The sequence below is a fragment of the Aquila chrysaetos genome, chromosome 16 (assembly GCF_900496995.4).
Source record: "Aquila chrysaetos chrysaetos chromosome 16, bAquChr1.4, whole genome shotgun sequence".
In the NCBI taxonomy this organism is placed as follows: Eukaryota; Metazoa; Chordata; class Aves; order Accipitriformes; family Accipitridae; genus Aquila; species Aquila chrysaetos.
The window spans coordinates 24,924,746-24,952,670 of record NC_044019.1 but is presented as its reverse complement, the minus strand read 5'-3'; the positions used below and the strand labels follow the sequence as shown (position 1 = coordinate 24,952,670).

The window sequence follows — 27,925 nt, the reverse complement described above, 5'->3', positions numbered from 1 at the left end:
AATAAGTACCCAAATAATATTTATTTAGGTACTTAGAATATTTATTTAGGTATTTAGCTTCATCACGTTATAAAACTTGGACCTATCAACCCTACCAGCAGGACAGTATCCCACTGGAAACCACAAAACAAATGGTTCTCAACCTTTCCTTGTGAAGCTGCTCTTCTTTGCATAGAAAAATCAAACATACTTGTCATTAGTTTGAGATAGAATCTTGGAGTTCATATGGGATAAAAGCAAAATGAATTAAAGTCCTTGAGGAAATTAATATTTGTTTCTTAAAAGTAGAGAGAAGCTGGGGAAGGCCACGACAGACAGGGAGCTCCCCAAAGGCACGGACATCTGGGCTGTCTCCTCTGCTCGCCTTTCCCCACCACCTAGCTGTTTTGCCATTTCTGCACGCTGACTTTTAGAAATCCATTTTTTTAGGTAAATACTAGATCCAAGGACCGGGTGACAGAATTTATAAACTTATCTTTGGGTTGTGAACTCATTGAGCCCTCTGAGTATGAAAAGTTAGGAATTATGTAGGTTGGTACTGGAGCAACAGAAATCCCCTCGAAAATCTACCCTCGATGTCTCAGTTCTGTGTTGCCTGAAGATGGGCACGGGTCAGGTTATTCTACAGAACAAAACATAATAAAAACAATAATTTTTTTTTGCCATGTAAATCACCACTGCCTGAGACAAGAAGCAAATTGTAATCTCTAATTGCAGGTTGTCAGAACCAAGTACTTTTCCCAGCTCTGTATAATGGGGAACAGTAGTGACAAACTGATCCCACATCTAAAAACATGGCTTACTGTCTCCTTTTTCTGACTTTGAAAAGACTCAAAAGCCTTTCTCTTATTAATAGGGCATACTTTTTTAGAAGTACAAACTACATATTTGTCCAGAATATTTCTAGATTAGATTTCAGGGCAGCCATAAATCTACATTAGAAAACACCTCGGCAAGCCCCTAAGGGTTGATTGTACAAAACCCTTCCGAGTAATACTTAGCAGATTATGCTGCAAATTTTTTAAAGGCTAAAATCAAATCTAATCTAATCAAAAACAATTCAGCCAAACTTTTTGGAGGACAGGATAGGCAGGTGGTCCACTTACATGACATCTTTATTTTTTCTAGGATTTTCAGAAATATGGATGTAACGTAGAGACACTTGTACTCCAAAGCCACTGAGCGCTTGGAAAAGCCATTTATAGTAAAATTTTAATAAGCACATTGATGACTTGGGAACTTAAATTCCCTTTTTGAAAGTGAGGTAGGCACTGACAAGCTTAACTCTTCTAAAAATATAAGTGACTCAACACCATAATTACCCAATTCTCATGCACATAACCAATGTGAATTAAGCTTTTTATCTTTTAAGGAACAGAATTATTGCAAATGGCAACTATTTTTCTACTGATATTCAACCAAATAAAGAGACTATGTATACTTTCTACAGACTCTATTTTTATGTCCAAATCTGAAATGATTTCATCTTGGAGGTAAGGGTAATTTTTTTCCATCTTGCAATTTGAGCAAGATCACTTCCATAGCTGTGGGCAGTTTGTAGCAGACTTCTCAAAGAGCATCAAAACCAAACCCCAAAATAAAAATGCTTATTATGAAAATGTCTATATTTAGAATGGGGGCAAATATTTTAAATAGTTATTTCCACGGGAATGGATTGCCAGAAAAGGAGGCAGGTGGCAATACATGTGTTTGCACCTCTTGCTAGCTGGGAAAAAGAACGGAAAATTTAATTTTAATACAGACCCATTCTAGTAGTCTGCCAAAATCTTAGCACAGAAGCCCCACTCTGCCAAAATCTTAGCGCAGAAGCCCCGCTCCCCTTCTGCCAGGTAAGTGCACCCAAACCCATGTTTCCTTCCCTTGCCATGCTGTGTGATAAATGGTCCAACTCGCTGCTTCCCCAGCCTCAACATGGAGCCTCCTGCTGGGGACTTGCCTTTCCATTTTGCTTTTTCCTTGCATCCAGAAATATCTTCAGTGCCTTATTATTAGCCTTCAGCTAAATAGTTAAAAAGAAATTTCCCGGACATTTTCTAACATTCAGCAATCTGCTGGGTTTTGGAGCAGATGATAACTTATTGGAGCACAGACTTTCCTTTTTCTTAATTTTTGTACAGTGCTCTGCACAATAGGGGCCCAATTATATTAATGGTCCTTTGCCTCTAAAGTATGTAACTTGAAAGGGTCATTTCAGAGACTTGGGCATTTCCATCTGTGCCAAGCCTCTAACAACCTATTATTCTGAAAAAAAAAAAAAAATCCCCTAAAGCACAACACGGTTTAAGGATCTAGCAGATCACTATGGAACTACTTGAGACAATAATATATCAACTCACAAACCCCAATCTGGTTCTATGAATTCACATTTTGTCTCCAGACAGTATCAGATACCTTGTCTAAAAGAACTGCACTCATCCAACCTGTTGATAATAACCTTTTCCCATTTCATATATGTCCTGGTTTCAGCTGGGATAGAGTTAATTTTCTTCTTAGTAGCTGGTACAGTGTGTTTTGGATTCTGTGTGAGAATAATGTTGATAACACACTGATGTTTTAGTTGTTGCTAAGTAGCGCTTAACATTAAGTCAAGGATTTTTCAGTGTCCCATGCTCTGGCAGCAAGCAGGTGTACAAGAAGCTGGGAGGGAGCACGGCCAGGACAGCTGACCCGCACGAGCCAAAGGGATATTCCATACCACAGGACGTCATGCCCAGTGTATAAACTGGGGGCAGTTGGCCAGGAGGGGCGGATCGCTGCTGGGGCATCGGTCAGCACGTGGTCAGCAATTGCGTTGTGCATCACTTGTCTTTTCTTGGGTTTTATTTTTGTTGTTGTTATATTCCTTTTCATTACAGTTATTATGTTTTATTTTACTTTAGTTATTTAGTTTAGTTATTAAACTGAGTTTTACTTCTTTTTTTTCAATTCTTCTCCCCATCCCACTGGGAGAGGGCAGGAGTGAGGGAGCAGCTGCATGGTGCTTAGTTGCTGGCTGGGATTAAACCACGACAGTCTTTTTTGGCACCCAATGTGGGGGGAACCCACAACCCTGGGATTAAGAGTCCCACATTCCATCAACTGAGCTAGCCGGGCCACTGGAAAACATCAGAACAACCAACAGATAGACAAGGCTGCTAACATTGAAGTGGCTTAGGTAGATCTGGATTGGCAACGTAAAGGTGAATTATTTATGGCTCGGTGGCCCATGACATCTCAGGCCATCGGGGAAGAGATGCAACATATAGATGGGCTCATGATCGAGGGGTAGACCTGACCATGGACACTATCACACAGGTGATCCACGAAAGTGAAACATGCGCTGCAATTAAACAAGCCAACCAGTTAAAGCCCCTGTGGTATGGAGGGCGACGGCTGAAATATAAATATGGGGAGGCCTGGCAGATTGACTATATCACACTCCTACAAACCCGCCAAGGCAAGTGCCACGTGCTTACAATGATGGAAGCAATCACCGGCTGGCTGGAAACACATCCCGTGCCCCATGCCACCACCCAGAACGCTGTCCTGGGCTTGAAAAACAAGTCTTACGGTGACATGGCACCCCAGAAAGAATCGAGTCAGACGACGGGACAATACAACATACATTGTGATAAAGTAATACCAGTATTCGTACCTGAATTCGGAAGATGGAAACTTAGGACACAATGCTTGCGAACTCAGCAGGATCACTCAAAGCGCTAAGGTACTCAGGCTTAAAAATACACAGTAAGGGATCTTAAACTTGTAAATAAATGTTATTGAAGAATACTCCTGAGAGCAAGTGTGGAAAAAAATGGTTGTCAATAATATATTTTAAATCAATGAGCTGTTGTAGTATTGGAACTCAGTGATGCTTGTGCCCTTTCTGACATGACAGTGCTTGCCGCGCTTGCTTTGCCTGATCAGAGCCTGTAATCTTTGTTGTTGCTATATTTCAAGTTGCTGATGAAACAGCCTGAGGAAGACTGGAAATACCTCTTTGAAACGCACAGCAGGATTTCTCAAAAATGAACCAACAAGACTTTCAGAAAACTCTGCCGCAGAACCAAAAGCAAGAGAAAACTATGCACATTACAAGCATAAAGATATTCTGACATCTGGGAAATGCTCAGATGGGATTAAAATGGAGGGCAAATTATTGCCTAAAAAAAAAAATCAAGTATGGACAAGAGACCATGCACAGATGTAAGATTTCCCCAACTAAAAGTAACTATTTGTCCTCTATTGTTTTTCCCCGCTCATGCGTATCCAGCTTCTACAATGGCAGAAGGACAACTAACCACGATTCTTTGCCGTGGTCTACGTTAGGAGATATAGGGGTCACTTTAAATTATTTCAACTGCAGAAAATAACTTGTTGAAAGTAGACAGCAAAATTTTTCTGTCTCAGATGAAAGGCTGGAGATTGGGGGAACAGAAATTGATGATGATCTCAAACTGATGATTTCACGGTAAGGAGACAAATAGGAAGTCTTCTGTAGCACCGTGCTACCAGAAAATTAGGACATTCTTTCTCACAAGGTTTTGTTGATATTTTATTTTCAGTGACATCTCTGAGAGTACCCTATGTGCAAAAGATGGAGCACTGCACTACAAAACCTGTCATGAAAAGCAATCCCAACCAATGCTGATTTCATTTAAAGGTAACAACATAGGAAAAAATTGAGCAGAAAACCGACACTCTCCTTTGCTATATGTGGAACCTTCTTGCCAAGAAGAGTGCTCTAGACATTTTTTTCCCCTCTTTCTGCTTTTGTTACACCTGTAAAAGAAGATGACTGCCAGCATGCAGCAATCAGTACTACTTTGTAAAACAGATGATAAAACAAAGCTGGTTGCGATAGCAAATAGCTGGAACCAATGATGGAGGGGCTTTCCTCCAGCGCTGCATATAGATTGTCATAAAGTATTTGAAAATGAAGCCTTAATATGTTTTACTTATTTTTGTATTTACTTACACAGAAGAAGTTTAAAGTGTCAAGCCTTGTGACCCCCATCAAGAAAAACTTCAATAAAACAGGAAAAGAACTGGTACCTCCTGGGTGATGCACATCACTAGTAGGTAAATTACAACTTAGCACCTCAGAGTGGTATTGTGCAAAGGCAATACATTGCCAATGCCACCTATAGACAAACTGAATTACAAAGCACCCAGGACAGTACCTGCAACACCCTTCTCTCGAACGGCTGGTCATTACCCAGGGACGTAGCCCGCTTGGCACGCAGATACCTGTGAGCTCTCTGCAGCAGAGACCATCGTGTTCTTCTGTGTATTTTTATTATGCAACACTGAGCGGAAGGCAGTCTCACTTCACGACTGAGGCTCTGGGATTCTCTGCTGCAAATATAAATAAACAAGCGCACCAAACAGCATCGCACGCAGCTCTGACATTTTTGACGGCCTCTTCTGGAGACAGAACCTGCTCTGTACATGACGGTCAATGTTCACTCTTTCTAAACATTTCCCTTCGCGGTCTGAGAAACGTGGCAAGATTAGAGGGTTTCTATTGGAATCAGAATTATTCATCATCCTTGAGCCACCTTGGGCCTTTAAAGTATTTTAAACCAAAAGGGAGCGTTTCGTTTTACCCCACAAAGCCAGCCCTACCCTCACCACACTAACAATCTCAAAAGTGACCTTCCATTTAACGCTCGCCACGTACGGGCTAACGTTAAACGCTAGCCGCCCTGAACTTGCCCAAACTTAAACACCGAGCAGCATTTTACTCCGGCCGGACGCCCGCCTTCCCGATGGCAACCGCCGGCGCAGCACCGCGCAAGCCACCGTGCAGCGGGCTGGGGCCAGCGCACCGCGGGGCAGCGTTGGGTTGACCGGCGGCTCAGTGTGAAAAAAACCAAGCCAACCCCCCGCAAAAAAACCCCAAGAGTCCCTCTTACTGAGGCTTACCTACCGTAAAAATAGTTTGAACTTTATCTCTGTGTATTTTGAAAGATATCTATTTTCACTTTATATATGCGCAATTTCATCTGTTTGCGCGCGCTCTGTGATTTCCAAAGAGTCACTCGCCAAAACAGCTTGCCTGGCACCGTGCGCATGACAGCAGATGCCCATGCTAACCACGACAGATAATCTGTGAGGGAGAGCGACCTCCACCCCTACCTGACAGATCCGGGTTAGCATCCAGACTCTGCCTGTGCTCATGCAGATGGATCGTGTTTTCTTGCTCGAATTTCTGGCCTGCAAAGAGAGAATTTTAAGTAATGCCTGCTTTATCTGCAGGGGTGCACGATGGGGACCCCGCACGACCCAGTCCCATTGCCCCAGCCAGGAGCAGGGCAGCCGGGGGGGCACCGGGGCAACCCCAGCCCCGGGCATCGGGCACCTTCCTGGGCACGGGGATGGGCTGAGGTCGGGCTGGGACATCAGCCGGGTTCATCTTGGTGGGGCCCGTGGCCAAGAAGGACAGGGCTGTGGGGAGGTGGGCAGGGGCAGGCAGGGCTGGCGGTGCCCTCAGGGTCCTGGCAAGTTTGTCTTCTGGGTCCTCCTGCCTCAACATTCCACCCAAGTCTCAGGTTTCTCTTCTTTTCTGCATTTATAAAGGGAAAGGAAAGGAACGGAAGCGCACCGATCTGGACATGGCCGGGCTCCGATGCAACACGGAGGGCAGGTCTGCGTCACGGCTGGTTCTTGATTATTAAACCTGATGGATAAAGACTACTAGGTCTCCTTGCCTGCCTAGTATGCAAATTAAATACTTTTCTATACCGTCCACAAAGAGCTTAAAGAAACCCTGAAGTGGATTAAGCAGCTAAGAAAAGGAACATTTCCTAAATTTAGCGGATAGAGCGAATAAAATAGTTTTTAAAAATATGAATAAGACTCTTAAAGCAGCCACGTAGGTCCTTAACTGTACCATCTCTAGGCTGCTCTGGCGCCCAACCAAAGCCCAGAAATTAACGTCTTGCAATCAGAAATTTTTAGCACTTGTTATCTCATGTCACAAATTTATATTGAAAACACATATTTCAGTAGTCACGCTTAAAGCTGCCATTTTGCTTCCACTGCAGATACAAACTTTTTTTAAAATATGAAAAAATAAGAGCATGATTATATGGAGTAATTATGCAGTTGGGACTTCAGAAATAGTCCCTTAATTAGTTTCCTTAAGATGATATCAAGTACCTAAGAAATAGCACAATAAAATAGAAATTTAAGTCACTGGAAGGTTTGAGTTCTGGCAGGACTGCTTTCACTTATTAAAAAAAGAACAGAACAAATTTCCCAAAATGTTTAATGTCAGTACTCGCAGTTCTCCTTTCACAACAGCAGGAGAAAAAAAATTGTCTAATGCCCAAAAATGACATCTGTGAAAAAAATCTGTGCTAAAAAGGATGAAAAGAACATCTAGTACAATTTATTCACAGAAATGCCCTTAATAGACTAAATTTACACCATAAAACCCCTTTTCTACCCAGTCTGTGTAATAAAGCAAATTATGTTGATACTAGTGTTAAACCAGCTTTGTGTGGTATAGTAAAGCAGACTCATGCTATGCTAAGCAGATGGACACACTTCTGCTACGTGCTAGGGACCCTATCAGTTAGCCACCCGAGAAAGTCTTACCAGCACATTCATCCCCGTCATCTAACTTTCATTTAAGGGCATGACTAAAATCAGTAGGTGAGATTTAAAAGGTTGAGAAAACAACCACATCACCAGAACACTCTTTTGTTATACAGCCCGTCTCAGATAGCCCTCGCCAGAGATTTGAAACCGGCGCTGCAGGCAGAGAGCAACAGAGTGAATTCAGGTAGCAGCCATCTTCCCGGAACAGCTTTTGAAATTTCACTTGAGGAGGCACACAGTAGAGTCAACCAAATTAACATTTTCACCATTATTGACACTACAAGATTTATTACTCCCTGTTCAATTTAAAAAGATTCCCTGGGGAAATTTTTAAGGGGTGCTTGCTTTATTAGTTGTTATTGAGTTGGACCATTTGACAGCTTGTGGGGAATGTCTGAATAACAAAATCCTTGCTAGAAAGAGATCAACAGACCCCTGGTGACTGATACAGATGACAGTGATTTGATTTTAGCATGACGCATTTAGTTTCCATTGTTAAAAGAATATAGCAGATTAATTCATAGAATGAATAGTAACTATATGAACAGTATACACAAAGGAGTCCAACTAGGGCTGTGGTAGAACCTGGAGCCCTACAGTGCATGCAGCTCTCGCTCCCCCAGTAAGCAATAAATTTCCATGAGATTACTATATAGAGCTGGATTAGTGTGGGGAGGAAGCACTAGGGCTGAACCCTACAACTTCTACACTTGATATTCACAGGGTCACTCCATTAATGTATTACAGCGGCTGTGAAGTGGGGAGAGAAGGAAAGATGGGAGAGGAAGATTTCTATCATCTTAAAGCTCATGAATAACTTTCTTCCAGCATAAATATAAAGAAACCATGAAACATTCTTTTATAAGCAGGATTTTGAAACAATAGAAGCGCTCCGGCAAATACAAACACAGGGTATGAGAGTCACGCAGTTATGCAGTTTAAGAGGTATTCTTGGTATTAAAATACAAAACACAAGGTTAGCTAATGAGTAACAAAACAGAAGGTTAAGCACTGATAAGACTGGAACTATTTTTGTCTGAGGGATTATGAGATAAACAGAGAGAGTCTAGGAAGGTGGAGACAGGAAAGACCATAAGTTTAATGAATTCACCCAGACACCAGAGCATTTCTAGAGCTATGCACAAAGACACCAGCTTCCTCTAATATGCTGATAAGAAGAACTTTTAGAAAAGCAGGAGTGCATCAAGTTTACATGATTACATCACCGGCATCATTTGCTAATTGCCATTACCCGTAAGTCCTTCATTTTAGATTTAGTCAGTAGTCGAAAGTTCTATTGCTGCTCTCAAAATGGCTTTCACTTTCCAGAGAAAGGGTTGGTGAATATTCCTGTTATACCAAGAAACAGTAGGTAGTGGAGGGACATACTGTACTCAGAGATGGTTGAAATCAACTTATCTGAAGCTTAAACTAAAAGCTGAAGATTTTTTAAAAGGACTTAAAATATGCCCTTAAAAAAATGTCTCGAGAAGTCTGAGGTGTTGCAATTCCAGATGAAGTCTCTGCTGGATGGGCAGCAGCTATACATATTCTAGACTGAGAACTGCACTAAGATACCTTTCTACCATGGTTCCAAAAATGCCCTAGACTCAAGTATTTCTTTTCCACCCCCTCGTCCCCCAGCAAATGTATACTTGTGGCGACCTGGTTGATCATCCCTACAATTCCAACCCGCAACCACAGAGAGCCTGAAAAATTACCATGTGAAGGAAGTAAAGGGGTTTTATTCAGTCTGTGAGCATTTGGGGGCATATCAGATCTGAATTGTCTAATCCTAGAGTTCACCCGAGGCTTAACACGAATCGATCATTAACCCCACATCTGTGCTACATACTGGGCTTTGGCAAAAAGATGTGCCAGGCAAATATTCAGATTATACAAACCAAAGGAAGCCTGGAATCCGTTTCTCCAAGCACACCACGATTACTCAGCAGGAATAGCATTTGTTCCACTGTTTTTCTACCCGCCTATACTTTGCTGTGTACAGCTACTGTAATTACTCTTAACCCTCTCTGTGTTACATATGCTAATGTAATTTTCTGTACTGTGTTTGAGTCATCCATAATTCACTCCGGCCTTTCTAACAGAAAGCTTTATGCCTGTGGGGCTGGAACACACAGCTGATTTTCCAATATGCCCAATGAATGCCCAAACTGGTGGATTACAGTCAGTTTCCTTAACGTTGACTCTGTCGTCAACAGGACTACAGAACAAAATAGTTCTGATATCAAGAGATTCCATGGGGTAGGAGACGTTCACAAGCAATAGCTCTAACCCACCATTTCTGGTGATCTGGCATTTCTCCGTTGCCAGGTTAATATCCTTGTCATTGACCTACACAATTACCTTGTGCTAATTTTCTCTTGTTTTGGACAGAACGAGATAAATCCTTTTTATAGAACAAAAAGAGTCTCAAGAATAGTAAACTTCTTTCTAAAAGCATCAACTTCAAATGATTAACCTTAGCTGTTGAAAATCAATGTTGGACTCTCAGTTTGAATAATATGGCTGTTGTTCCAGGTCTGAGACCAAAACAGTCAGTGACTATGAATCTCTAAATGGTGGCTAAAATAGACAGAAAAATTATTGCCGGGTGTTCCCCAAATGACAGCTTTTGCACGTCTTCCTAACTAGTCTGCTTAGAGGAGGAGCAATTCAAGGGTGCTCTGTGAGGTACTGCAATGCAATTCCATCCCTTACGCACTGCTATACGCAGTGAAAGCCAGAGACAAGGCACGAATACTTCTTGAAAAGCATTTAACAATGAAGGAAAGGAAGAATCCACTTCTTCACATTAAACCAAATCAAAATACCATGTTCAAGAACCTAGCCACAGATGACTAAACCTAGCAAATTGGATGATTATATTATGGTGAGCTACAGCCATGGGTATCATACGGCAAGAAGTATCCTGCAACCAAGGAGCAGCACGTAAGATCAGCCTCGCTGAAAGAATGATTGATTGCAAGCAAAGAAGAAAGAAATTACATAGGATAGCTTTTTCTGGGGACAGTATTCTTCTTTGTGCTCTTTAAACCCAAGACAAAGCCTCTGGGAATGTAAGATGCTAATTTAAAAGAAATGAAAATTATTTCTTACTTGTCATATCAAACCCTTATATAAGAGCATTTCCATTCACTGTGTAATGTCTGTAATGCCTAAAGATCTTCTCAGTTATACTTGTTTTCTGATTGATTCTCCTCATCTAAGAAAGAGATACATTGCTATCTAAAAATTAATGATTCTGATAAGCTTTTTCTCTTTTTGAATGACATTATAACAGTAACTAAAAATCTTGAGCCATTAACTTCAGTGCAAATTTTGTCTGAAAAATGGACAAACTAAACATTTCAGGACTAGGTCCACAGAATTACACCATCATTAGATTCAAATAGCTAAATAGTTATTCACCGTGAATGATATTGTAACACTTCCAAAGGGACCGCGCTGGGAACAAAGGACGATAGCATCAGCAACAGCCCACACTAGTCTGATGCTGAAACTTTTTATATATCCAAATGGTAAATGTCAAATACGTGCAGACAACGAGACAGGGATGCATTCAAAGGTGACATAAAATACTTGCTGCTCGCCAAGGATAACTGCTGGACACCTGGAGACTACTGTGACAGCACCTATCCCCTGAACCAGCAATCTCTGTTCCAGACAGCAGGAAATCCAGCTTTGCTAGGAAGGAAAAGGGAGAATATGTGGCTGTGAAGGAAAAGCAGAAGGCCAGCCATGGAAGCGGCAAAAATCCTGTACTGTTGCCATACCCTCATTGCCTTCTTAAGGGAAAAGCATAGAAAGTCCGAGAAGAGGAAAAGATATCCTGAGTTGGCTGGGAAGAGGATGATAAACGAACCTGAGGGTAGGAGGGAAGGCTGATTAGGAGAGGAATGGAAGAAAGAGGGATATCAGAATCAAGAGGAAAGGGAAGGGATCTGGAGGTGGGTGGGAAGAGCTAGGTAGCACCAGAGGGACAAGAAGAGAGAACAGAGATGGAGAACGCAAAGGCTCTGGGAAGTTCAGTTACATGCCAGAGGAATCCTTGGTAAAAAAAAGTTTGGGAATCACTGATATAAAACACTGTACACGATACTGCAGTAAACCTACATGAATTATTATTCAGATTACACATAATTTTCACTCTGTGTAGAAGTGTGAGGCTGTAACAGGAAACAAACAAAATAAGAGCTGCGAAGTGTGAAAGAAAGTAGAGGGGAGAACTTGCTTTTCTCGGGTTATGTTTTTTACATACAGATAGGAAAATGTTTTCGTTCTGAAATATTAAGAAAAACTATGAAAAAAAAAGATAAAGTCTCCATTAAAAAAAGAGCACCTTCTGGATTAATATCTTGTTCTGTGGTTTGCCTTACCTGTTGCTTTTCCTTCTCCCAACCACAATTTCAACATCTAAATCTTTATTTTAGACGTATATGCCTAATGGTCCCTAGCTATTGAGTATACCTGTCACATACAAGAATCACCACCCTGCCAACTCTGGTATCTAAGTCTCACCCAGGCTCTGTACTGGGAGATATCTCTAGATGCCTCTTGCCATCAGAAAAAGCCCTTACTTCTAGTCATGTCCACAGCACAGCAGGCCAACTGGAAGGTGGTCTGGAAGTGAAGCTCCTAAAGGACAAGGCTGACTAAACCACATCAAAGCAGTGCCTTTTGAATTCACAAGAGTGAAAAATTAGAAAAGAAATAGCAGGGGAATAGGTTAACTTTTTACAGCTGGGAGCCCTTAAATTGTACATGAGGTAGTTCAAGATTTAGGATAACCTAGATAGGTACGAGGTGGGAGAGATCAAGGTACAAACTTAGGTAGGAGAGAAAAACTAAGCTAAGGTCAGGTTACTCTGGCAGGAGTTAAATACAACGCTATTATGAACCGTAACACTAAGGCAATAGCGAATCCCCTACCTCCTTGGGATTCCTGCTGGTTACTTTGCATTTTGAAACAGCAAAACGTGGCTCCAGCCAAGCCTTTTGTTTGATTTGGCTCAGATATGTCTACGCCCCGCTGAACCAACTGATTTCACTGCGAATTGATAGTAGCTTGAAACCTATCACTGGAAATTATTTGTTGTACAAAGCCAAGCTCACTTGGCCAAGTTCACAACAGGTATAATAAAACTAAGGAAAGTCTCTGGCACATTTTTCATACAACTCACCCAGGACTCTATTTCCTGACATAGCCCTTATCTGCTAGCTAAGCAACTTCGGAGATGTATAGTGTAAAAACATGGAGCAATGTTCCTCTTGTTAATACTTTTATCATTGAAACTTGAGTTGATAGATTATCACTGGACTGTTTCAATCAAAAATAATGACGAGTAGTGACAAGGGGAACTGTTCTGGAAGAGCAGTTGGTGACAATACTTATGCCACCACTATCTGGGCCTGGTTTTTATCTGAATTAAAATCAGCGGTGAAAGGGTCAGTGTTAGGAATCCACACAGGGAAAGTTTCAAATCTGGCTTCTCATATAGTTTGCAGTCATGGTGATTGCACACGATGCACCACATAATCACAATGTGTTTCAGAGTTTCTGGTGAGCGAAAAGCAATAGAAAGAATCACATCTTTCTATGTGCCAGCTCTAAAAACAACGAATGACACCAACAAGAAAAAATTAGTAAAAGCTTATGGGCAACATGTGAAATGTCTTTCTCAAAAAGTAAAAGAAGGGCTCCTGAAGCAGCATGGGACACTGACTATATTTCGGGAAAGGACTGTATAAAAAGTTGTTGGTCTTTGGAGGAAGAAGCTCTCTTATATGATTTAGCAAGATGTACCATAGTGAAAGAATACTAATAATCAATTCTCCACTGTCTGATAACACCGCTAAAAAGATCAGTGTTAAGAAAGGGTGATTAAAGCAAGTGCTGCAACTGCTGTTGACCCTGACAACTTATGCACTTGTGCTGAATTAGAGAACACGAGCCCCAACCTAGCAGCAAAGCATGATCTTGAAAATTAATTCAGAACAAAGATTATCAGATGTCTGGTTAAAAAGCATTATAACAGAAGAAGAAGAAAGATTTTAAACATGAGTTCTGGGGCATGCAGACAGAAAAACAATGATGGACTCTTAGACAGTTAGCATTTCTAAAGGGCTGTGGTATGGAGGTGCTAAGCCATAAGCAGACAGTCAGATATATTATTTAAAAATAGCGTGGATGCTCAGAAGTGCAAGGTAAAGAGAAATGCTCTGCCTGTTTCAGCTTTCATTTGAGCATGACAGGAAATGTGTGGGGAGGATATCAATTTTACAAACAGAAACGGAGGGATGAAGCTTAATAACTTCATTACTTTGTGAAAGTACAAAGGAAATGAAGAAAAAAGCTGCGGCAGGCCAAGGCAAGGTTAGCCGATACAGATGGTGCCTCACTGGGTAATGATTGATAAGATCAGCGATTACTGACAGTTTTAAAGAATGTCATTCTATTTTAATTCTCAGTATGTCAGACCCAGGAAAATTAAATCACATCAGACGCCACAGACCTATTACTGAAAGGCCAATTTTTATGAAACTTTTCCTGAACAATTTTAACAGAGAGATTAACTAAAGCCTACTCCATTAACTTGAGTCAGACAAGTTTTAGGAGAACATCAGGCAAAAATGGACTAAGAACTGTTGTACTTACAGATACTGCACAAGGCTTTGCTTGTATTTCCAAAGATTGCTTGGAAATCAAAAGAGTAAATGACCTTGGTATTCATAGCAGTAATATGATTCAAGACTTCTCTCAAAACATGCAGATGTGCTTTGAACTGAAAAATGAAGGAGCATCACTTGTCTTAATTAATGTAGGGATGGATCAGGAAAGCCGGTGTTACCCCTCCTATGTAAAGTCGCACTCACTCCTCTACTGGACCCGTTAGAACTGATGGGGCAGGGTGTGAGGCGATTCGGAGTCAGACCACTACACCTGCGAATCCTGATGCTGCAGCTTCTGCAGTAACCCATGGAAGGCCATGAAGGAAAATATTATGATCACTGGGTCCTTGTGCAATTGACTGGTTTTAAAAGCCAGGCCAAAAAGTGCTGTGTGTTTTATACCAGCTCATTTCTTGATTCATGAACAATTCAAAATTGTGAAGCATGGATGATGCCTCTGAGAAGCTGAGTATGATTGTGCTGGAAAACTGTGAGAAAATTGAGGACTAAGTTTGATCCAAGAAAAGGAAAAGTTATCCTAGAGTTAAGGGTCTCGCTTGAAAAAAAAACAACAGGAGTTCTTGAAAAACAAACTACTAATATATTTGCAGTACCAGGGTTTATGTACCAGATCACACAAATATCACGTTCTCTCCTTTACAATACAGAGGGCTATCGACGAATGTCTGTGTGTTCATCTTTCGTGTTTGATAACAACAAGCCCAGTAATTTCAAGCATTTGACAGGTATGCTAATACCAGCCATCTTAGCAGACTGACTTACTGAAGATCTAACTTAAAGGGAATCATCCAAAACTATATATTGTGTGCTCATTAATAGGAGAAGTAATGAATTCAACAATCAGGAAAAATCTTCACAATTAATACAGTAAGGCTTGAGGATTTCCAAAATGATCCAGTTAGTAATTACTGGATAAGTAACTACCATGGTATCTTTTTGCCTCTTTTCACATTTGAACTGAAGTGTGAAACACTAGAACTTTTAAAATGAGGGAAACAAAAAACGACAAAGGAGACTCTTCCTCATATATTATGCACTTGAATGGATATCCAAGAGGCACAACTAGTTCGTCTTCTGATAAACAATACAATTTACAATTCATAAGAAGAACTATATTATAGACAATAGCAACGATCTCAAGAAAAGGGATTTGACTTTTATTAGAGATGGCATAGCTCCTCTTAGGAATGCAGTGGTTTGACAGGAAAGGAAAATTAACATTCTGAGAGGCAGCCACCGAAAAAGGGTTCAAATGGCAGATCTGCTCGACAGAAATTACAGAATTATGTGCTGGCCTATTTGTGTTACACTTTGCCTTTCCTACCTGAAGCCAGAGGTAAACAGCAGAAAAAGAAATCGCATTGTTAGCACTGTTAGGCCTCTTTGAAACCAGATGAAACAAAGCAGCACCTTGCATTTTGCGGGCTTTTATCTATTCCCCTGAAATTTTAAATATACTTCCTAGCCATTGAACATTTTAATTTGATATTGCATTTTTCTTATTTATTGCTTCTATTCCTTTTCACACTGTTCCTCACAGGCTCTGCTTTTTCTTGTTTAGAATGTGTACACGAATTATTATACCATGTTGATTTCACTCTACTATTCATATTTGTCTTACTTTTAAAGTACTGGGTTTTAGACACATCTTTTCTGCTTAAATTTGTCACTTTACTTTTTGCCCGATCCTTCTGATTCTGTTTGATGTGGCTGAGGGTGCCCGTGAGTTTCACGGCTCCTGCTCCTCCTGGATACTTATCCCGTTCGCAGAGCTCACACAACTGATCTGTACGCCCAGGCTGAGCTGCCCTGGCAACTTTGCACAAGGGTTCCCCTGGGTGGGGAGATAAACGCTACGTTATTCAGACAGGAGCCGGGGTAGGGATGCACGAGGGCTAGAGACCGGGGAAAGGCTGGAAACCATACGGTCACTGCATCTCACCAGGTATGAACACCTTGCCTTATTAATATGCGTATTGAAGGACTTTTATATTTGTCAAAAATTCTAGAAAAATAGTTTTTATACACTTTGTAATAAAGTGTGTAATCAAGGACAGTTAAAAATGTGCATATCCGAGAGATGCACAAGTCATTAAAAGGCATGTACAAAAACTGTGGTTAGCACAAATTTATTTGTGATGACACATAATATGATTTGTGTATATCTCATACGCAACTGCAGTTTTTTGTTCTTTTGTAATTTTATGGTACCTTTATCATTCAGTTCTGCTTTACTGTCTAAGCTGATAAATGCACATCGAACTGAACTGAATTTTTTAATATTTTTGCTAGAGCTATTGAGCTCCCTGCATCATTTCAGTGCTGTGGCTTTCACACATCAGCCTCATTTACTCACGCCACAATCCTCTGTTTTTAATAAAATAATATAATTCGACTTTGTTTTATCTATTTATCACTCTGGGATAATTAACAGGTAGAGGTAAAAAACAAAATGAAGCATGAGGTGTCAGCAGATCTGGTTTCACAGGAGAAAACACTGTTTCCACCAGAGGGCACTAAACCCTGAGAAACTAAATTGTAAAAGGACAAGAGAGAAAATGGATGGTTTCTCTAGAAGCACACAGGAATTTACTAAGGTAATGCAACTTCTTAACATTGTCATTTAAGTGCCAGAACTAATGAAGTGGCCTTATCCCACCCCTACTGCATTCAAAATCTCTCACGTGAGCATACCTATCGGTGCACAACCCATCAGAATTAAATACTGATCTTCACTTACGCTGTTTAGGAGCAGTTTAACAAAATCAATGGAACTATATCCACGGAGGCATGATGAGAGTGAAGAATCATGCCTCAGACATTGTTAGTGAATAGATTTTGTACATATTCAAGTATCCTTAAGAATGTCTCTACCAGCAGGAAAGAGATGAATTCTCTCTACTGCCCAAAACACACCAAATTAAATCATCTTTTTTTGTGGTTTCTTTGGATTATTTTTCGTAAAAAGGCTTTGATGGCAGCTGCAAACTGGTCAATCCAGTTATGGGAGCGTAACTGCAAGATTACAGAACTAAAATGTCTGCTTGCGCTTGAAAAGGGATACAGGCTTCTTAAGATTACCTTGATTGCTAGCAGCTCTCTCGACATCTCGGTTGCTCACGCAGAGGGCACAGAGCCAGTGTCTCCATCTCAGGCTTTCCTCCTCCAGCAGCCAGCACCGCCAGGACTGGGACGTGGCTGGGCTTAGCTGGGACCGCACCCATGCAGTTTCCTTGCCCTGGGGAGCATGCAAAGCGGGTAGTTGATTTTAGTTCTAGTGTTGCAAACGTGTAGTAACTCCGGCCGAGAAAATGGTAGATTATAGTCTGTAAAGTCATCTGTTTGTTCAGCCATCATAGGTGTTATTCTTACCTGCACCACGTACTGCAAACAGCTGACTAACTGAAAAGTGATGCAGTAGGAAAAAAATGCAGCGCGTAATGATGAACTTCTGCAAACTATGTAAAAGTTTTTACTTCCTTTGAGACGCGTTTGCGTTCTGCTGCCTTTTACCGCAGCTCTTTATGGCACTCTCTTTTCATTTCCTGACGGCTTTAGGGCTGTGCGGCAGCACGCACAAAGAATCAGCAGTCTCGATATAAAAATTCGAACGCTCATCCCATCAGCAAGCGTAGCTGTATTTCTTAGTGCCTGACCCTGGACTGGTATTCAAGCAGCTGGGTTTAGCCTCAGGAACTGTGTATAGGGGGAGGGGAAGAGTCAGATGTCAAACAGCCTCTGCATAAAATGCAGAAGGAGTTTAGGGAGCCCAGACCGAAATCTCCAGAGGGTTGCGAACGCCCTTGGGCTTTCTCTTTACTCAGGGGCTACCACATTCCTTTCTTTACAGCTAGCTACAGGCTAGCTTCATAGGAGAGCACGCAGTGCTTCCCCCACCATCCCTGCCTAGTTGCCTGCTCCCTCCCCACAGGTACCCCAGCCTGCAGGAATTGGCCTCTGATCTCCCACACTGCAGGCGTGGGTTGAAACTTCAACCGATGTTATTGCCTGGCATACAGAAATTGTGCTCCCTTTCTGGTGCATTTAAAAAAAAAAAAAAAAAAAGGCCTGTGATAACTGAATGGCAGTTTTGGGTATCATAATGCTGGATTTGAGCACCTAATTTCCATTTGAGTCCCACTTTACCTTCCTAAGCCTGTTTGGTATCCGGCCCTACTGGTCTCTAAAAGATTCATTCCTTTCCAAATGACGCTATTACTTATATTCTAATTCAAAGACAGGGAAAGAAATCGGTTAGCTCTTCAACTAGAAAGCCTCAACAGCCTTTAATTGGTTGACAACAGCACACTTGCAGCAACATTCGTTTCTGGGATGCAGCCTGTGTGTGCTGCAATCCCACAGCAAAGCGACGGTCCATGGGGTTGTTCAGCCATCAGAGGAGAAGGAGCGGGCTGAAGAGGCTGGGAAGGAGATACAGCGATTCCCTTTTGCTCCTGCATCTGTCTTTTGTTATTTCTAACTGGTGCTCACAGTCTGATCTGAAAACTTACTAAAACCCTGAAAATACACATTAAAACTTTTTTAAACAAAAGGAGTGTAGGCAATACACATACCTTCAATAGCAGAAAGTTGCTGCACCTTCTGACGCTGTGACATGGATATATGACATGCATAGCAAAGGGAATCCTGAAAGCATATGTCATTTGAACAACTTATAGGTAGGTCCCCACGTGGCAAATGCAAAAGCTGTATATATTAGATTCCTTCCCAGAGGATAGATAATAGAGAATTAACTTTTTCAGAGCATGTAACTGATAGACACGAAAGCTCCATTTTCCACACGACTTAGGACTCAGGGTCACATTTTCAAAGACGCTTTAGTGCTGAAAGGTTTAGACAGTCTTCTCACAGGACTTTCAAAAGTTGGGATCTCAGGTTGCAAGTTGTGAGTTTTTTTGAACAGGCCTGGGGGTACCTACCTGAGACAATGATGGGCACAGAGATCTCTTTGAAATCTGACCGTCCAATCCCACCAATTTTCTATGTTTAAATAATAATTTTTAAAAATATGAAGGCCTGTAAATCAGTTCCAATCTTTTGCAAAAGCCCATCAATGGAAAGCAAGACTTTGTAAGGGCTACAAACTATTTGCTCTCCTTTAACACAAACAAAGGATTACGCTTTGCTGCTGAACATCCTAAGTGTAATCACTGCTAGTAATTTTTGGTGATGCTTGCTACCTACACCCACAGCCTTCTAGGTATTTTTATTATTTTTTGGTTTATGTATACACCGTATTAGAAACAGTGTTTGAACTCCAGACCACAAAAGCAGAAATACTATGGTGTACCTGGTTACTGTATTGATATTTCAGGAATAAAATGGTCCTGCCGTTGCGTGGTTCCCCATTTCCTCTTTTGTTCTGGCAGGCCCCGTTGCTTGCAGCGATTCATGGAACTGAAAGCCCAGAAAAAAAGAAGATCAGTCAGTTGAACAGGTTGACCTGAGTCATTTTATCACCTCATGATCGATCAGCAGTGAAAATGCAAGGTAGGAGGGAAAAAGGTCTGTGCCTTTTGAAGGAAGCGTGGTCCTGGATCGCTTAGGCATATGGTGAAACCACCGAGTGAGACGATGGCTGCTTAAACTCTCAATATACAAGATACCTCAAGGCTGGGTCTTGCATGGACCTCCTGTGCGCCTGCCACGGGCACGAGGCCTTCCACAGATAGCTGCTTTGGGGAGAGCAGACGTCAGTCCCCTCCCTAACACAAGCCACTGTGTAATTTACACAAATTCAGTGCCTCAACAAACCAACTACAGAGATCTGCAAAATCATCTTTGGCATCCTGCATGTGGTACTTAGAAAGCTTTAGGTATGGTCGGCTTCGCCGCCGCACATGCTGGGTGGAGCTGGGAAGAACGAGCGTGTAATTAGAAGGCAAAACGCAGCCATGGCCGCTGCAATTCTTGCTGTTCCTGGCTCCTGTTGAATGCTGGCTCTAATTGCATCTTTTATGGGCATAAAAGCATTTATCCGAGATATATAATGCTGTGAGGAAATTAAAGGCTTAGAAAATACAGCTTTTAAACTGAACCTTGTGACCTGGTGCATTGTATGCAGTTACAAGCTGTTTAAAGGCGTCCTTTGGTGCGCTGTGCCTGTTCTCTTTGTTCCTGCCATCCTGCATCGTGCGATTAAAACCCAAGCTAAACATTTCAAACTTTGGAAAGCAACCAGACACATTTTTAGGTCTTGCTCCTGACTAAAAATACACTTCTCGAAGCAGTAATGCCGCACAGTACAAATAAAGGCCTAATACTGTACGTAGACCTGAACATAAGCCCAGCACCTTAACTGACTCACTTTATTTGATTATGATTAAGAAATCCTGTCATGAAACCGCTGTTACGTTAGAGTTGCCCAAGTAACAAAACTTGCTATCAGTTCGGTGCATAGAATGGTTACTTAGGCAGTAAAAGCTGAATATACAGGAAGTTAATGTGAAAGAAGGCCTGAGATGATATTAATAAACAAAAAAATATGTGAAATACACATACCAAACAGTCTGTTGGAAACTAGCTCAGATTATTGAAGGAAGTGATGAGGAGACGGGGCTGAGACATGGAAATGGCGCCAGCTCTGGGAGAAGGGACAGCAGCTGTGACTGGAGCCTCGCATCCTCCCCGGCACCGTCGGGCTCTGGTCCTGGGAGATGCTCTCTGCTTCAGAGATTCTAGATTCGGCCAGACTGAGGGACCAAGACAGCATTTCTTTTCTCTCTCAATCCAACAGCTGGAATCGAAGACTTAGGTTTCTTCTGCCGCCTTTTCCTGCCCCATTCCCCCTGTCTCTATCCCGGCTACTAGTTAAAAAGAACCCAGAATCATTAGCCAAAATGTTTTTGCTAACTCTGAATCTGCAATCAAGACAGCATACAGCATTATTCTTTATTGCCGGACACCAGCTTAAATTTGTCCTGTAAGGCAGGAGAGCTGCGCGCTGCTCCTAACATCCCTGCGGGATCAAAAGTAAGAGCAAATTTATCCTCAGTAAACAAGAATGAGTGACTGTACTGGTTTTAGCTGAGATAGAGTTAAATTTCTTCATAGTGGCTTGTATGGCGCTATGTTTTGGGTTTGTGATGAAAACAGTGCTGATAACACAGGGATGCTTTAGTTATTGCTAAGCAGTGCTTACGCAGCATCCAGGCCTTTTCTGTTCCTCAGACTGCCCCGCCAGCAAGCAGACTGGGGGTGCACAAGAAGCTGGGAGAGGACACAGCTGGGACAGTTGACCCTAACTGACTGAAGGAATATCCCATGCCATACGACATCATGCTCAGAAATAAAACTGGTGGGGAATGGAGGCTGGCAGGGGCTGCTGTTGCTCAGGGACTTGCTGAGCATTGGTCTGTTGGCAGCGAGCAATTGTTTTCTTTTCCATCACCTGTTTTTCTTGGGGTTTATTTTCCTGTTATTTTTGTTCCTTTAAAAAAAAAAATTATTAAACTGTCTTTATATCAACCCATGAGTTTTCTCAATTTTACCCTTCACGTTCTCCCCCCCCCCTCCAATCCCGCTGGGAGGGGACTGAGCTGTGGGCTGTGTGGGACTTAGGTGCCAGCCAGCATTAAAACCACGACACTGACCCACAAAGGCAATATTACTCTACCCCACTTCCCTTCCCCTCTTCGCTCATGAAAGATCAACTATTATAAGAGACGCAGGCAGGCAAAAAAAAAAAAAAAAAGACAAACCCTTTGCTCTGTTTAAACAGACAAAATTGCACAAAGGGGTTGCTTTTCCAAAACGCCTCTAAAGGCGCTTGCAAACGCTCGAGCTTTAATCAATAGTCACGTTTTGGATGTTTTCCCAGTTCGCCTTCCGTCATTCATCTCCACGTAGCGGAAAAGCAAAGGGTTTAATGGAAATTTTACCGAGGCAAAGACCTCCCCCCGCCCCCCCCCCCCCCCCCCGCGGCCACCTCCAGGGGGAACGAGCCGCCCCCGAGCGGGCGCGGTCCCCGAACGGGGCGGCCGACGGGCGGGGAACCCGCCCGTCGGCCGCCCCGCTCGGGGACCGCGCCCGCTCGGGGGCGGCCTCCGGTTTCCCCTCCCTTCTCCGGTCTCCCCCCCCCGGACCTTCACCGCGCTCCGCCTCTGCGGGCAGTGCGCATGCATGGGGCGGCAGCCCGGCCCCTGACTCACCCCTGTCTTCTCCCATCAGCTCCCGTAAGGCGAGGAGAAAGAAAAAAAAAAAAAAAGGCGGCCACCATGAATCGGGTGGGAAAGAAAGCGAATGAGACCCTTATCGAGATGAATCTGTCTGCGGATGGTAGGAGATGGGGGGGCGGATGGGGGGGATCGCTGCTTTGTTTCGCTTCTCCCCCCCCCCCCCCAACCCCCCTTCCCCGCTCCCACCCGCGGTGAGGAGGGTGCGGCGGGGCCGGGGGAGCCCGTGGAGGTGTCGCGGGTGGGAGGCAGCGGGGAGTTGCGGCGGTGGACGCGAACCTGGTGGTGATGGTGGTGGTGGTGGTGGTGGTGGTGGTGGGTCCGGTTCCGCCCCGGGGCTCTGCAGGCGGAGGTGGGATTGATCCCGGATGATTCCTGCCGCCTCCCGGGTCTGGCTTTGATCCTCCGGCTGCCACTGAAAAGAGGGAACAAAACACGTTTGCGTGAGCCTGAGCGTAGTTCGATTAGGTCTTTATAAACCCCAAGTAAACGTTGAAAAAAGTGGTTCCTACAACAGCACGCTGCTCAGAACCAGTACTAGAGATAGCCCTTAACTACTATTTTTAAACACACTCCAAACGCAAAGGTTGCCTTTGCCTAACGGCAAACTTTTAGCCTTTTGCGAAGCACCAGCTGGGTTCAGTAGCTGAGACCGTCACTGCAAGAAAGTTCTGAGCAGACCAGGTCACCTCGCTTGGGCAGGTGGGAGCAGCCCCTCTCCTGCCTCGCTCCATCCGAGATGCGCCGGTACCCCGTCGCCTTTGCGTAAGGCCTCTGCACCAGTTGCAGCGTAGCCGGTGGGTTTGTGTTGGGATCTTGCTTTTTTTTTTGCGATAGCCAGGTTACGGTTTCCAATTCTTGTCAGTATGTAATGTAGCTACTTATAATAAATGTGGTAATATTCTGATTTCGTAAAACAACATGACGCAAATGCCTAAGTGTGTATTTATCAGTACCTCAGCTGGCAACGTGAATCAACAGTCAAGATGTAAGATAGTATGTTGATATTTTCAGAAAGATTCTGTAGATATTTAGAAACAAAAGAAAAATGCTGACCTAGAAAAATTTCTTATTGGGAATCGTGCTTTGCCATCAGTCCTAGAAGTGAAGATCTTAAAGCAGGAAAGAACCACTAAGCTTCTGGTTTGGCTGCTTGGCTTGTATGTTTTCCCTCACGGCTTGACTACACTGTCTCTTTTAGAAAAACGTATAATACCATTTTAAACACCTTGAGCACTAGGGTAAAATCATGACTTTCAAAATCTTTGACAGTCTTTTTTCAGAGAAATATGACAGCAGATAATGACCGTGAAAATTATCCAAAAGAAGCTGTTGACAATGACAGCAAGGAGCGGTGTCCAACTGTGACGAGGCAGGCGTCCGCAGCAAGTGTCAGACAAACGTTTGCCCTCTCTGTGAAAGCCCGGCGGAGCTGGCAGACTTGCTCAGGAACCGGAGCAGATGGGTGTTACAGCCTCTTGGCCAGCAATGCATTTCCAAAGTCTTGTGGGGAGGCGTGAGTCATTGCCCGTCCCGCTGCCTGTGAGCGGTGAAAAGTGCTTAGGACTGAGCTATCTCACCAGTGGTTGTTCTGCTGAAGTAGAGGAGACTAAAAAATAGTTACAAAATACGCGGTAACCATTGAGGGAATGATGTTAGAAGTCAGGTTTGTAAACTTAATTCCTCAGCATTCGGTTTTCCCATGAGCCTCTTGTGGTTTTTTTTTTATAACATCAAATATAAGGAGATTTGAGGGGTTTCAGTGAACGGGGACGATTTAGTAGGGTTTACCATACAGTAGCACGTAACTGTCCATACAAAATCTTGCAGCAGTTCAATTCATTTTTTTTTAAACGACCACTTTTCTAAAACAGAAATAAATTGAATATGGGGTAAAGCGAGTAGACTTTTTAAAGTTTCTGTTAATTTGTTTTCCAAAAACCTCTCAAGGTTAAAAAAAAAAAAAAATCTTCCTTAAATCATGGTTTAGAAAAGTTAACAGTATGCATGTATTGCCCCTGGGACTTCTCGAAGATCTAAACATCTGCTTTGTGCTTTTAAGGAAAAGATAGCCTCTTAAGCAGGCTCCAAGCTGTAGATGTCTGACGTGCACAAGCAGGGTCTGGGTGAGTCAATAGGAGCAAGGCAGAAGAAAAAACATCTGCTGCTTATTTTCCTTAAAGACATCTTCATATTTGGATAGTACGTGTGTATTTAATTCTGGTTTACTAGTCCTTTTCATTAAACTTGAATGCTGAGGAACAGGTTGTGGGGATGAAAAACTACTTACGAACAGCAGAAAGTTTAACTTGCCGGGTCTGTGTTTAGAGACCGTGTGCCAAAACTTCTACCTTGAAGGAAGCTTTCTGGCTTCCTGTTGAATTACACCCGCATGAGGTAATAACTTCCATTTTCGTGTGTGTGTGATTTTGCTTTCTGTTGGAAGATGTGTGGCATTTACCTCAAATATTAAAAATGAAGAAAATTGAACTTGCAAAATTGGAATGTAAATATCAGAGGAAGAAGACCACGGTATATTGTTAGGAATGTTTCTTTATGTCTAGGCTGTCTTTAAGCATTTTTTTTCCAGCATGAAATGTTAATGTTACAGTAGCTGTGTTGTGGGATATATCCCAAGACTGTGGATCTTCTGGAAACTCATAATTGGCTCCGTGCCATGATTTGAAATACGCCGCCTTTGTACACATGGCTCCCTTTCCAAAACTTCCAGGAGTCCGGTTTGAACTCGAAATGCTCTAGGACTGATCTAAATTCAAACGCTTACTTAGGCTGGTTGTCAGCTTGCTTGTGTTCCCTCTGGGAAAGGCAGCAAAACATCGGGAAAAGCCGATGGTGTGACTTCGGAACGGCGCTTCTGCCAGTGTGTTGGCTTCTCATAATGCCTCAACGTTCAAATACTGCTGTCATTAAATATGTGAAGTATCATTCTATTAAATCAGAATTATTATGATTCATACTAGTAACATAAAATACAGGCCTCTGTTCAAAACTACATCTGTCTCTAATTACTGAAGCAATGTATGTAGTAATTTCTGATCTATTTGTGGCAACGCTGAATGGGATATCATGTTTCCGCAGGGCTAAAGCAGAGGGTTTGTTAACGTGAAAGCTTTTTTTAAAGATTATTCCTAAGTAATAAAATAAAAGCTCCGAGAAATTTAGACATAGCTCAGAATATAAAAGGCAGGGGAGAAAATACTCCCTTAGACCAACCAACGTGTAGTTCCTGAGTGGAATTTCTTTACTGGCTGCGATGTGTCACTGCGGGGGCACAGTGTAAATACAGGTTGGTTATGGGAAGGTAAACCTCCTTTTAAGGGAAGACTCCAGTTTGTAGCAGGAAAGCCTGCTTTTGGGAACTGAGATCAACAACTTGCATAATATCACCTTATATATATTTTTTGTATACATGCTGTGGTGTTTTTAATGAGAAAATAAACATCAAGCTCATTCCACCACAGCTGTTAAATACAGATTTTATCCAGAGATTGTCTCAGTTAAAAAAAAAAAAAATTTGCCCTTGGACTGGTGACTGAGACTTATAACACTTTGCTTTTAGATGAGGACCCTGCATATGAGGTTTTAAGTCACTCTGCAGCCCCGTGAGTGGCAAAGCAGAGCAGCTCCCAAGGAGGAATTAAATCTCTTGCATGCCTTCTTAACCCAGTAGCAATTATGTGGGATGTTTAAGCCACGCTTCGGAGAGCTGGGCAATAGAGCTGAATTCCCTCAGGAGAAGAACTGAGTGACTGTCCCACCCATCGCAGGTGAATGCTGTTCAGCCTCTTTAATAAGGGGTCTCCAGCTTCACCTTTGTGCTCAGAAAAAAGAAAGAAAATATTCTGCAGCTGGTTTTCTCTCTCACCGGTTCCTGGAGGAATGGCTTGGTTCCAGCCGGGGCAGAGGTTCTGGGCTGTGAATGCCAAATAAATGCTAAGGAAGCAATTGAAACCCCATTGCGGTGTAAGAAAGAGTGATGTTCTCTCAGGCAAGTTTGCAGCTAAGGTACTGTCTGGTGTGATGTCCCATTCTGAGGTGTTTATAGGACTAATGGAAAGGCAGGTTTCTAGTGCATAGGGATTTGATTTTTTTTTTTTTTTTTTTTTAAGAAAAAAAATAATCTGGCTTTGGATCTGAGTAAAATTCAAAATTTTGGAAGTATAACTACAGGGGGAAAGTTTCTAGTCGTTGCTGCTGGTCATTGAAATTGTGCTATAGGTATGGTGTCGCACCCTTGGAAGGTTTTTGTAAGTAATTCTTCTCAAATTACAAACAAAATTCAAAGTTACTTTGCTTTTCAAGCTTTTGTTTAACAGGTGCATTAGCAGCATGTGTTGAGAACTGAAATCTGTGCTGAAATGCCAGTCTTCGCACTCTGGAAAAGTCTTTGCAGAAATAAGATAACTGTATCATAAAATAGAAGGGCACTTTAACATCTATGTATAAATGATTAATAATTACTATGATGCAAGGAAAAACTAGGATAAGATATAAGGACGCTAGTGAAAATGCTTTTAAAATTATGCTGAGAACTGCTGGCAGATATTTTGAAAAAAAGAAACAACAGAAAACAAACCACAAACCAAAAAAAAACCCTAGACAAAACCACCAAAAAACAGAAAACCAAACGTGGTTGTCTTCATATTTAGTATCTGTAAACTAATTAATGAGTTGTATATACACGTGGAAAAGTACAGTCACCTAATATAAACATGTAATTAAGAAGGTATAGGTAATGTGAAAATGTGGCGAGAGTTGCTATGTCAGATGTTAAGTGGCAAGGTAATAACGCAGTGAACTTTTCCACTAGTTTTTTATTGTTATCTGGGGGTTGAGCTGAAGAGCAGTGTAGTTGCTAGGTTGTGCTTCGTTATCTAGCAATAACTTAATTATATTTGGTAGTAGCTTTTCACGTGCCTATGTGTATAAATGCACGAAGGGGAGGGGAGATCCTTGTGTCATATTGGTAGGGATAGTTCTTGAAATTATAGTTATGGAAGGATTTTGAGGTGTTGGCTATCTGCAGAAAGCTGAATAATATGTCAGGAATTATTTATGAATTAAACATTGTGTGTGGGAGGAGTTGATTCTAGTTTGGGACCTGGTTACTTGGATTATGCTATAGAGATGTGTGTTTTAATTTGAAAGGCCTCCTGCAAGAACTTACAGCCGTTAAACCTGTGGTGTTCATTGCTTTAGTCTGATGCACACCAAGAAAAGGTGTGCTAGTTGGCTGCTGCTGATAAAAAGGTGCAGAATAAGGCAGGACGCCTGAACCAATGCTGGAAACTTCATGTCTTGCACAGCTGTGCTGACGTGCATTGTAAGCACTAATTACAGCTCTTAATATAATATAATACAATTCTTAACTCGCCTATTTGGCTAGG

At 42.2% G+C, this 27,925-nt stretch overlaps 1 protein-coding gene and 2 long non-coding RNA genes across 9 annotated transcripts in view; 2 read left to right on the top strand and 1 right to left on the bottom strand.

Annotated features, from left to right (window-relative positions):
* LOC121233843 lies at positions 1-22,324 on the bottom strand. 2 transcript variants are annotated; one of them, XR_005934081.1, is made up of 8 exons: positions 22,044-22,324; positions 20,845-21,772; positions 19,634-19,740; positions 18,897-18,969; positions 17,404-17,560; positions 6,142-6,219; positions 5,184-5,358; positions 1-622 (listed from the first exon to the last, which is right to left on the bottom strand). It is a non-coding gene; the product is annotated as an uncharacterized LOC121233843 (long non-coding RNA). The 2 variants fall into 2 exon arrangements; XR_005934080.1 differs by lacking the exon at positions 18,897-18,969 and having other exon boundaries at positions 4-622.
* A 90-nt stretch (positions 22,325-22,414) lies between these two features.
* The window catches only part of ANO5 (anoctamin 5), a 61,345-nt gene continuing 55,834 nt past the window's right edge, over positions 22,415-27,925 (top strand). For 3 of the 6 annotated variants that reach the window (XM_041129022.1, XM_030039189.2, XM_041129021.1), the window contains exon 1: positions 22,415-22,620. In XM_041129022.1, coding sequence (XP_040984956.1) covers positions 22,461-22,620 — 160 coding nt within the window. In that variant the 5' untranslated portion in view covers positions 22,415-22,460. The remainder of the gene's footprint in view (positions 22,621-27,925) is intronic. The other 3 variants (XM_041129026.1, XM_041129025.1, XM_041129024.1) reach the window with 1 other exon arrangement.
* Positions 22,955-24,458, top strand: LOC121233844. The gene is made up of 2 exons (XR_005934082.1): positions 22,955-23,314; positions 23,790-24,458. It is a non-coding gene; the product is annotated as an uncharacterized LOC121233844 (long non-coding RNA).